This window comes from Ixodes scapularis, unplaced genomic scaffold, assembly GCF_016920785.2.
Source record: "Ixodes scapularis isolate PalLabHiFi unplaced genomic scaffold, ASM1692078v2 PGA_scaffold6__148_contigs__length_123643588, whole genome shotgun sequence".
NCBI classification, from domain to species: domain Eukaryota; kingdom Metazoa; phylum Arthropoda; class Arachnida; order Ixodida; family Ixodidae; genus Ixodes; species Ixodes scapularis.
The window spans coordinates 90,654,629-90,666,577 of NW_024609881.1; the positions used below are offsets into that span (position 1 = coordinate 90,654,629).

The 11,949-nt window shown below is 51.7% G+C and overlaps 1 protein-coding gene across 1 annotated transcript; it reads right to left on the reverse strand.

The window, feature by feature from the left end:
* Positions 1-4,644: 4,644 nt before the first annotated feature.
* LOC120842050 lies at positions 4,645-6,258 on the reverse strand. Its single transcript, XM_040213073.1, has one exon. The coding sequence runs from the start codon at positions 6,256-6,258 to the stop codon at positions 4,645-4,647; it is 1,614 nt and encodes a 537-aa protein (XP_040069007.1).
* Positions 6,259-11,949: the final 5,691 nt, after the last annotated feature.

Below are 11,949 nucleotides of genomic sequence, written 5' to 3' on the forward strand. Positions count from 1 at the left end.
GTGAAGTATGTGCTGCCAAGACAAAACTCGAGCAGACGGCACAGCTCTTCCACAGTGAGGTTGGTTCTTGTGGTCAAGGAGCTGTCTTTTTCGAGGGCTTCGCGGGCTGCAGCAACTGCAAGGGGAACTGGGACACTGGTGAAGAGGGACACCACGTCGAAAGACACCATGGTGTCACCATCGCCGAGATGTAATTGCGAGGCGCGTTCCACGAAGTGGCCAGCATTTTCTACATGGGTCGACGTGTTTCCGACAAGGGGAGCCAAAGTCCGGTGAAGGTAACTGGATTGTGCCCGAAGCGGTGATGTTGTAAAGTCCACAATAGGTCGTAGAGGCACGTTCGGCTTGTGGATCTTTGGAAGGCCGTAAAAACCTGGAGCGGAGCCATTCCTGCAAATAAGTTGCAAGTAAAGGCTCTTTGACTGAGGGTATTTCTTGAAAATCTCTGCCAGGATTTTGTTCAAGTTCCTCTGAACCTGTGGCGTCGGATCTTTCTTGAGCTTTACGTAAGCATGGCTTCCAAGAAGGTCCCGTACCTTTTCCTCGTATACCTCCCGATCCAGGACGACGGTTGACTTCCCTTTGTCAGCCGGCAGAAGCACAATCTCCGTATCTTCACGAAGTTTCCGAAGCGCTGTAACTTCTTCGGCCGGCAGGTTGAGTCGTTGCCGTTGTGGGAGCTTGGAAAGGATGCCCACCGCTTTAAGCCGCACTCCATCCCGGATGCTAGGGTCTAAGCGCATAATTCCGTCCTCCACAGCCGCGACCATTTTTGGAAGAGGCGGCCGTTGCGTGGTCATGTTAAATCCGTGGCCTTTTGCCAAGACCGCAATCTCGCATGGCGAGAGCTGTCGAGAGGAGAGGTTCTTGACAAAGTTTGTGTCATTGGTGCCTCGACTTGAACGGTCCGATCTTGTTAGCCTTGAAATCTTCTCTTTCTGAGAAGTCCGTCGTTTATCCAAAGCAGTAGATGCGACACTTGTAGCAAAAGCCTGCAAAGCCGGGAACACGTCCGGGATGCGGTGCTCGAGTTGCCGGCGTGCGAAGAAGAGGTCCAGTTCTTTTCTTCTTATTGTGGCCTGGCAATCGTGAATTCTGGCGCTTACCAATCGTTTCTCTGCCTGCGCCACGATCTTGTGCCCTTCCTCTGTGTGGACAAGGCGCTTGAGACGGAGGCTTCGGGGAACAAGGTTCATATCCCGGCAGGACCTCGTGAAGTCGAGATGAGACTTGTAGGTTGAAATGCTGCGGGTTACGTTGACAAACCGCTTCGCTAGCTGTGCTGTTTCCGGTCCGAAGTCAAGGCGTAAAGACTGGAAAGTAAACATATTCGACAGATATCTGCCTGGTTGGGTGAGAGTTAAAGTCTGAAAATATATCTCCAACCAAAAAATGAAAAGCAACCCGACGTTTCAAAACCAACACGGTTTCTTCTTCAGGGGTGACTGAAGGCGCGCGGACACAGCAGCAGCTCCCAACCTCTTCGTCTTCAAAAAAGGAAAGAAAAGAAAGAAAGAGAAAAGAAAAAAAAATTAAAAAAAGAGAAGTTAGGAAATCGGAAAAATTGTAAAATAACTTGTTAGTTATGAAGATGGTCATCTCTTCAGCTTTTCCGTCAGGTCACGGAGGCCATGTGCGTACACAGAGGGCAGAGCGCCCAGCGACCTGTTTAGGTTTCCTGGGGTGTGCTGGATGTGCCACGATTCCAAGAAAAGTCTTCTTCGAAAATTGGGCTCTGTGTCCACCACGTGCGCGTTCGCGAAGTCAATGCGATGGTCTAGGGTATCGCAATGTTCGGCGATGGCGCTGCGCTCACTGTCAAACTTCCGCACGTCGTTCTTGTGTTGGCGGATACGCTCGGGAAAGTTCTTCGTCTCGCCGATGTAGGTTGCGGGTCACTCTGCGCAAGGAATGGTGTAAACCACGCCCTGTGCTTTTTCCTTTGGTGGACGGTCCAACGAGTCATAAGGCCTCAGTGGTTTCGACCCTGCTGCGTAGGGCAACGACTATCTGCTCGTCGGAAACCGATAGAAAGAAGGAGAAGAAGACCATAATTGAAGACCTAAAGAAAAATGGTTACTCTAGCAGCTTTATTGAGCGCATCGCCCGACGGCAAGGTCTCGCCAGACAAAACAAGATGCCAGTAGAACGACAGCCCCATCGAGTCGCGCGCATAAGCGTTCCCTACGTAAAGGGAACCAGCGAAGCGCTCGCACGAGTACTGGGAAAGCAAGGTATTCTGGTGGCCCACAAGCCCACGTCCACACTGGGAAGGTTTATGCCAAGACCGAAAGACCGTCCACCAAAGGAAAAAGCACAGGGCGTGGTTTACACCATTCCTTGCGCAGAGTGCCCCGCAACCTACATCGGCGAGACGAAGAACTTTCCCGAGCGTATCCGCCAACACAAGAACGACGTGCGGAAGTTTGACAGTGAGCGCAGCGCCATCGCCGAACATTGCGATACCCTAGACCATCGCATTGACTTCGCGAACGCGCACGTGGTGGACACAGAGCCCAATTTTCGAAGAAGACTTTTCTTGGAATCGTGGCACATCCAGCACACCCCAGGAAACCTAAACAGGTCGCTGGGCGCTCTGCCCTCTGTGTACGCACATGGCCTCCGTGACCTGACGGAAAAGCTGAAGAGATGACCATCTTCATAACTAACAAGTTATTTTACAATTTTTCCGATTTCCTAACTTCTCTTTTTTTAATTTTTTTTCTTTTCTCTTTCTTTCTTTTCTTTCCTTTTTTGAAGACGAAGAGGTTGGGAGCTGCTGCTGTGTCCGCGCGCCTTCAGTCACCCCTGAAGAAGAAACCGTGTTGGTTTTGAAACGTCGCGTTGCTTTTCATTTTTTGGTTGGAGATATATTTTCAGACTTTAGTGCGCTATTTGATTTTAAGCGACATACATGCACCATCAGAAATGGTGAATACCACTCACTTGCAGCCGAATGTCCCAGCCGACAAGCGGTGGACACAAACAGCCTGATGCGAAGTTCTCGTAGGTGAAGGCCACGACGCCGACGAGGGTTCTCGACGCCGAGGGTCACGTCGACCTGAAAAATCCCCTCCCAAAAGCCAGGCCGCCTAAGAAAACATTATACGCGCTTCAACCGCGAGCGCTGGAACTTGCATTTTACGACGCGGAGCATATGCGAGAGGGCGAGCGTTGGCCCCGCTATGCGCCCAGTCTCGCGGCTAACCTTAGAACCGGTACGCAGGACTCGAACCAACATCGCGACCGCGAGCTGACCTTAGCCTATGCATGCCCTAGAGTTCCAGTCCTGTGTAGTTTCTTTGATTTTACTCTATAGGGCCAACGCCCGTGTCGTGTGGGGGACCTGAGCCGAAGATTTGGCTCGCCCTCCCGGCTCACCCGAGGTAGAGATTCCTGTGGCCTTGGTTGGAAGTCGGAACGGGCTCGCACAACACCGCAAGTTAGTCAGTCGCTGGCACAAGACCGCAAGTCAGTCACTGGCAATACACCGAGGAATGGTCGGGCTTGTCGCACAACCCCGACGATTGGACGGTCTCGCCGTCACACCAACGAGGATTTGTAGCTGCGAAAGAGATGCAAATGCTCGTCAAATGCAGCCACCCCAGATGCCACCGAGTCAACAGACTTTTGGTAGACCGTGCGCTAGAGCTGACGAAAATAATCCCTGGAGAAAGGGAACAAGAGGGATAAAAGACACAAATCTCCAAACACAGCTAGGTGACATAGTGCGCGACCGAAGAAATCCGGCTGGTCCGGGTATTGAACCCAAGACCTCTCCATTTCCAGTGGAGCGCTCTACCAACTGAGCTAACCAGGGATTAGACGTCAGTAGAGCAAACAGGCTTTGTCAGCTGCTACCAGTCTAACACCAACAAAGGTGAAAGGCTTGCATTTTAAGTTTATGATTATAATGCAATTAAACGCAAAGGTGCAAGCGAGCGCTCCACCGGAAATGGAGAGGTCCCTGGTTCGATACCCGGACCAGGCGGACTTTTTCGGTCGCTCACCAGTCACCTAGCTGTGTTTGGAGATTTGTGTTTCTTTTTTATCCCTCTTGTTCCTCTTCTCCATGGATTATTTTCGTCATTCTTGTTCAGCTTGCTTGCACCTTTGCATTTAAATGCATTATAATCATAACGCTAGAGCCCAGTATAAAAGGCTCTGGCTAGAGCTACCTGTTGCTATAAGGGGAGCTGGCGCCTCGCTTCGAAGCATGGATTGAACGCGCGCCCCATAGGCCCGCAATCTACAACGCAAGGCCCAGAGGCAACTGTAAGAACAAAGAAACCATACTCCCCATACCCCACTTTCATGCATGCGGCATGCATGACGCAGCGGATTCAGCGGCGTCGCCGACGGGTTATTTACCGGGTTGTTGTTGTTGAAGCGATGTTTATTAGAAAATCGACGTTGTTGTTAGTTACGCTCTGGGCGCACTTGTCACTGTCGATGGGAAAGGGAATTAAGGGAAAAAAGAGATAGAGGAGGTGAGAGGGGGAAGGGAGAAGAGGATTTTTCAGAGTGTTGAGTTTCTTGCGGCTTTCGGTACAGAATCGCGACTCCTGGAACTCCCTAAAACCTCTGGATGCAAGATCTCTAAGAGCCCCAGGAGCCGCAAGCAACCCAGATCTCTTGGAAGTCTTAGAGGACCTCGAGGAGTTCCGCGCTCCTCAGGAAGCTGACTACACTCTTGAGTGCCTTGTCCGTAGTAGCTCGTGAGGCTCTTGGACGCAGGAGTTCTTCCAAGTTGGTACTAGGTAGCCCTAGGCGGGAAAAAGCATCACGGAGTTTGGTGCGCTCCTCTTCGTGATCACTGCAGTGCAGGAGGAGATGTTCGGCGTCGGCCGTTTCCTCGCAGGTCTGGCATATGGGGTCAACATTGGGTCTGAAACGACTTATCCACGCCGGGGTGAAGGCGCTTCCGGTCCGTAATCTGTGCATTACAGCGGCAGTTTGGCGGTCGAAGCCGCGCGGTACCCGAGCTGGGAAGGCACCCGCCACCACTACAGGGTCCGGGTGCTGTAGGGCGATGGCTCTTCTCACAAGGAGCTTGGCGTCTGAGAAGCGGGGAACGGTTGAAAGCGGGCACGCGGGGTCCTTGTGAGCCCGCACCGCTAGAAAATCAACAACTTCATTGCCTCTAATGCCACAGTGGCTTGGGAGCCATTGGAAGGCAATGTCGTTGCCTTCTTGCTGCAGCTCGACTGCATCCTGCGCGATTGAACGGGCCAGGGGCGTTGCCCGTTCGAGCCTAGATAGCAGCTCGAGGGCTGATCTTGAGTCGCTCAGGATGACCCAGCGTAAGGCCTGTGTGCAGCCTGTCCGAATACCCCAGAGGGCGAGCCGTATGGCTGCTAGCTTTGCCGTGGTGGAGGATGCCTGGTGATCCAGGCGCTCACTGGTACCCACAGCTGCTGCTTCGAAGAAAGCCGCTGCTGTTGCTGTGCCTCCGGAGGGGTCCACCGATCCGTCGGTGTACACTCGGGTCCACCCATCGTACTGGGTAACTAAGTGATCTTCCGTGAGCTGCCTTGCTACGACCACTGCTACGTTCTTCTTGGACCGCAGTCCAGGGATATGAAGGCTGATCCGCAGGGGGTGGGGATCTCTGTGCAGCTCTGGGAGTGGAACGAGTGGTCCTGGTGTGCCAGCTATGTCACCAAGAATGCAGAGGTGCGCTCCTAGTCTTGATTCAGCGCGCTCGGCGATCCTCATTAGGAGTGTGATGGTCGAGTCGCAGTTGCTCATTCGAGTCAGATGACCCAGCGCCCGTTCTTGCATGATGTTCTCTACAAAGTTAATCCTGGATTCTGTGAGCGCATGTCGAGACGAGGCTGTGCGGGGAACTCCGAGGCAAATCCTGAGTGCCACGCGTTGCGCTTGTTCAAGGTTTTTGAGCTGGTTAGCACTGAGTGTTGCGAAAGGTAGGGCGTACAATGGGCGGGCCAGGATGAGCCCCCTATACAGTTGCAGCATCATGTGCGATGAGGTTCCCCAAGTAGTTCCGCCGAGCATCCGGAGGATGTTTGTATGGGTTCGCATCTTTTGAAGCACTTCCCTCAATGCTGGGCCCCAGGATAGCCTCGAGTCCAACGTGACGCCAAGATATGTGGCCGTTTTCGCCAGTTTTACTGGAGTGTCCCCAATGCGTAGTGTGGGCATGAACTTGCTTGGCCTCTTTGGAGCGTAGCACAGCGCAATCGTTTTTTCGGCGGATATTGCCAAGCCCAGTTCGGTGGAGACGATACACTGCATTTGTCAGGGCTCGCTGGAGAGCGCATACCATACGTTGCCTTCTGTAGCTGGGGGCAGTGGACCAGAGTGCCACGTCGTCTGCATAGACGGCCATGCTGATAGGAAACGCCGGCTCTTCTCCAACCCTTGCCGCCGCTGGGAGTGACGCGATGGCAGAGCAAAAAGTAGCGGGCTAACAACGCTCCCTTGGGGAACTCTTTGGATGATTTTCCGGGGGTTGCTCACCGCGTTGCCTGCCTTTACACACATAGTGCGTTCACTAACAAACGCACAAATGTATTTCAGTGGACGTCCGTTTACCCCGAAACGGAGAGCTGAAATGACGGCCTTGTGGGGGAGGGCATCAAAGGCTTTGCGGACGTCCAGAAAGACGGCCACCGCAGACCAACCCTGCGCTTTTGCCTCTTCCAGTGAGCTGACGATATCTCCCATTGCATCTACTGTGCTCCGATGGTGCCGGAATTCCGAAAAACAGTCCGGTAAAGCCCTTGCCCCTTCTAGGTGGTAAACAAGACGGCGTAGCACCATACGTTCCATCACTTTCCCGAGGCATGATGTCAAGGAGATAGGCCTGTATGAGCTTAGCTGGTCTTGGGGCTTGCCGGGCTTCAGCAGTGGTATCGTTGTTGCTACCCTCCAGGCGTCTGGCAGCTCAGCTGTCCTCCAGACTGTGTTGATGAGAGCTAGCATTGCTGGGAGTGCCGACTCGTTGACGTTTCTCAGGGCCTGGTTGGTGACTCCATCCGGGCCTGGTGACGCGCGGTGTCTGGGAAGGGAATCAAGGACGTACTGCAGCTCATGCAGAGTAAAGTCGGTGTCCGGTTGTTGCATCAGAGGTGCCGTGGGATGACGGAACTTGTCCCAATTCTCGGGGGGCGGTCCCACTGTCGGTACCAGCGGAACTTTAGTGAAAGTACCCGCGAGAAGTTCTGCCATGTCTGTTGGTCGGAGGTTCATGGCCACGGCCATTCCAAGGACTGGGTTTCGGGGAATCGGGCGGCCCGCCAGTGTTCTCGACATCCTCCAAGCCCGGCTTCCTCCGGATGGCCTGTCTAGAGTACTACACTTGAGGCGCCATTGTCGGCGCGCCAGTTTCTTTCCGTGTTTCCTGAACCTGGCATCCAGTCGCCTATAGGCCAGGATATCCTCCGGTTTTCCGGTGACCCATGACTTTCGCTGGGCTCGCCGTCTTCTCGCTCGGAGTTTAAGCCATTCGAGGTCAGGGTTAGGACGTGTTAATGGCACGCTGACTTCACGGGTGGCTTCTTTGAGGACGCGCGACGGTGTTTCTGAATTGAAGGGAAATCCCCCCTCTAGTGCTTCTCCAAGCAGTGTCCTGTAGTGGTCCCAGTCGACTACCTGGCAAGTCCTAAGAGGGACTTTCGGCGGTCTTCCAATGACAATTGGAAGGTGATCACTCCCCCAGCTGTCTGCCTGAGGGGTTGCATTGAGCCTCAGGGACCAAGTTGTGAAGGTGAGATCAATCACGCTTCCCGTCACTCCAGGGCGGATAAACGTCTGGCTCCCACTTGTTATGTTCCTTAGGTCAAATGCTTCGACCGTTGCCTGTAGCTCCCGTCCCCGTGGGGAGTCTTGCTTGTCTCCCCAAGACTGCGAGTGCGCATTGAAGTCTCCGGCTACTATAAGGTCTCCCTTGGATCGGACTCGAATGTCAGCAAGTACATGGGTGTCCCAGGGTGCGTTAGGGGCCACGTATGCCGAGACGATGGTGAGTGGACGTCTTCTCCATTCCACCGTCACCGCCACAAACTCCGCACTCTCAGTGCATAAATCATTGAGGTCCACCTCACTTTGTGGCAACTCTCGACGTACTAGTAGCGCTGCCCTCGGAAACCCTCTTGCCACATGTGTTTTGCTGGCGTACACTACATGATCCGCAATGCGCATGTCGCCGGCTGACATTCTTGGTTCTTGGAGAGCTACTGCATTGTAGGCGTTGTCCAATAGGTGTTTGCGGAGCTCAGGCAGTCGCGTTCTCAATCCGTTACAGTTCCATTGAAAAACCGAGCAGGAGAGGGGTTGAAGATGCTCGGTGGTCCTCTTATTAATGTCTCCCATCGTGGATGAGTTGGTGTTGGCAGGCGAATGGTGGAAAATTACTGTCCTGCAGCATTGATATCTGTGATTCATACTGGTGTATGAAGTGTTTGTGCCTTAAATTATCTGATGAGAGCGTTTTACGAATCGTATACCATATAAATTTGTAGAGGGCTTGTGATGAACAGGGTTCGTTCCACTCTATTGCAACAGACTCAGTTTCCATATGATATGGCTCATCTGTTCGATGGCATTTAGCTTTCGAGTTACAGTGAAGAAAATATCTGTACTGACAAGTAAAGCTTTCTTGGAAACGCTCTAGCATAGCATTGCAATAATGGGTTATAATGTGAGGACGGCTTTGATCACTTGATGAAGTGTTGATGTCTGTGACGTTGTGGCCAGTATCTTGCGAAGAGCAGTGAACATAAGTGGGATTATGGCTTTAAACACAGAGTCAGTCTTTGTTCCACTTTCTTGGTTGGGTCCCGTCATGTGCACGTTGGAGGTCTTATGTGAAGTGATGTTTTTGATGTGTGGTTTGTCCCAAAACGAAGGTTTCCTAGAAACTGGCACTGTAGTGGTTGCGGTACATTTAGCGGTGACCAGATTTGCAGGCGTGCTCTCTACGTCTTCGAGAGGGGGGAAGTCTTGAGCAGTCAGAGGCAGAGTAGTGTTAGCGGAGGCGCTAGATTCTTGTATGTTGTTTGAATCCGTTGTTTTGTTTGCCTGTTTTTTTTGCATGCACAGCACTTTTTGCTTCACGAAATGTGGTGTTGTGCTCCAACTTGTACCTCGCTACTTCTGCCTCCCTTGCCCTCACTGGGCACTCAGGTGCGTTGGAAGCGTGATTTCCGTGACAGTTGACGCAGCAGGGGTTGGCTTCGCACTTGTCTTTGTGGCATTGTCCACACCGAGAACATAACTGGGTTTCTTCTGCGCAGGCAGCTGCGATGTGGCCGAATTTGTGACACCTGTAGCACTGCAAGGGGAGTGCTCGGTAGGGAATTACTTCTGTTCTTACAAGACCAACATTGACATGGTGAGGAGCCACTTTTGTTGCGAACGACACTCGCACAACGGGTGATGTCTTGCCAAGGCGCTTCACTTCCGTTATGCAGGCGGTTGACTGTAATCGCGTTTTTATGTCGGTCCCTGTGCAGTCAGGGTCGATGTCTCGAAGGACGCCATAGCAATTTGTGCGGTCGCTAGGTAGAAAAGCACGTACCGGCAGTGCGCATAGCTTGGTTAGCTTCAGGAGTTCGGCTTTGAGGGCAGGCTTTTTAAAGGGACCATGAAATGACCTTTTTACTTTTTCCAGATAACTTTTACATTAAACCGTCAATGTTCACTGAATGCCGAACAGGCATCCGTTTTCGTCTCGGTTTATTAACTTCTACACAAAAAATTATTGAAATATCGACTTTTTCATTCTCTCCAACTGACCGCAAAACAAGCCGTGACGTAAACCGTTTCCGGAACCGGAAGTTCTCTCGGCAATAGGAGAATGGGAGTGTTAGCGGCAACGAGTTGGGGTGCGCCGGTAGGTTTTACTGCGCTGATGTCACCGACGTATTTCCTGAATCAGCGCCTCTCATCGCCGCATCGCAGCTGAGCGAAATTCAATGAGATATGTTGCGCTACAGCGACAGCATGGGACTAGTCCCATACGCCGGTATGCCTGTTGGGAAGTGCAGCGAGTCTTCCGGTGAAGACTCCAGAAGTCAACCACCCTGTCATTGTTGGCAGAAGGGCCGGCCCGTGTCAGTCGTTTGCAAAGCGACGTAGATGGCGTTTTTCGCGGCCTCGGAGATGCAGGATCGAGCCGACGTTAAAAGAGATACGTTTGAACTACGAGTGTCAGCAGGAGCCACGTAAATACCTGTTTACACTCGGAGCGGACGCGCGCGTTCGATGGAAGTGCTGTATTCGCGCTGTTTGTAAGCGCTTCGGGACCGTTCTTTTACGATTGCAACTCGATACTGACGCGACACTCGGCAAAGAAAGGTTGGACCGGGGTTGTACGTATACCTCCCACGAACTGTTATAGCTCGACAGTGACGTGCAGTCTGTCAGAATAAAAATGGCATACCAATAACAAAGTGTACATACCGTGTTACGAAGGTAATCCATACGGCGTTTATTTCAGCTCTATATCACACAAAACAAGATAGAATCGACGAGAGTCCCTTTTCGACGAGTGTTTGTCAACACTGCCTCGGAAAACAAGGGGAAGAGATTGACCTCACCTCTTAATCTAGAATTGAGGTCAGTGATCAAACTATAATACGGGAAGGGTCCACAAGGGTCGCGCGGGCATATTCCATTTAGCACGCCAGCCGGTCGTAGGCAGACGGTCTTGCGACGAAGCAACGCAGCGCCGAGTCGGAATGCCTGCTAGGCCTATATTCTGAGCACCCCGCTTCGTCGGAGTCGGTGGATCCAGCGTTCTTGTTTGTCGTGGTCTGTTTTAAGTACTGTTTTCTTGCTGCTTGAAGTCGGCACGCGCGGGAAGAACACGTAGAAAAATAAACGTTCAGTCAGTCAGAATTTTGAGAGGAAGGAAAGCAAAGAAAATAAACGTTCGTCGGCGGCCGCCGACACCCAAGTAACTGTCGGCCCTGCCCTACTGCGCACGCGCAGTAGTTGCTTCGTTTACCACACGATAGATGGCGCTTGGCTCTCAGCATTATCAAATTTGGCAATTTTCGCCACACATCTCTAATTATGCTACAAAATGTGGATCTGAATATTATTTAACAAAACTTTTAGGAAACATTCGCCGGCTATTTATTGTTTACGATCGCGGAGCTGGTGAGGTAGGCTCTTACCCAATAGGCGACCTGGATTTGGCTGACGTGCTCCATTTCCGCGTATGCATCGTAGTGAACAGGCGAAGGAAGGAAGGCGCAAAAGAGTCCAGTTTTCTTTTAAAAGTTCTATAGCAAATAATTTTTTTTGGCTCCCTATTTTTGTGTTTTTGTGTTTCTTTTCACACCTTTTACGACGTGCGGTGGATGAAACTCGATTTTAAAATCATTTCATGGTCCCTTTAACGTCAACCGCAACGATATTACGAGCTTTGTTGATACGAACTACACTAACCATGTCTGGTGCGACGTTGTTCAGGTAGTCAGTCAGTTTAAATTTGCTGAGCGATGCAACCTTGCTGGTGTCAATTGGCATGTACAGTACGGTGAATCCGACTTGTAGGTTGTTTTTTTCTTTAGAATGCGATGCTGAGCTCTGGCTTGTCTTTCGTCTTTTCTTGCCATGAACGACCTCGTAGTCACCGTCGTCCGAGTGCAACTCGTCGCTAGTAGACACGATTGTCGATGAGGAACTGCTCATTGTTTCAGCGGTGCGGTGTATGGGCGGAATCTCATAGCCGTCTTTGATGATCGTCGATGTGCTTGCCTGAGCTTCATCCATGTCGATGGACATGAGAGCGTTCGATGACTCGATGTCCGAGGTCATATTTGTTGATGTCCTGGCCTCCCTTCAGGAGGTCCTTTGCGCACGAAGATCCTATGTCGTTCTGTTAGCTGCTAACCACCGGATGTACTGTTTTAACACGCTATTTATCGGCTACGTAAGGAAAATTCAGAGACACGAAAAGGGTTACCAGCAGCA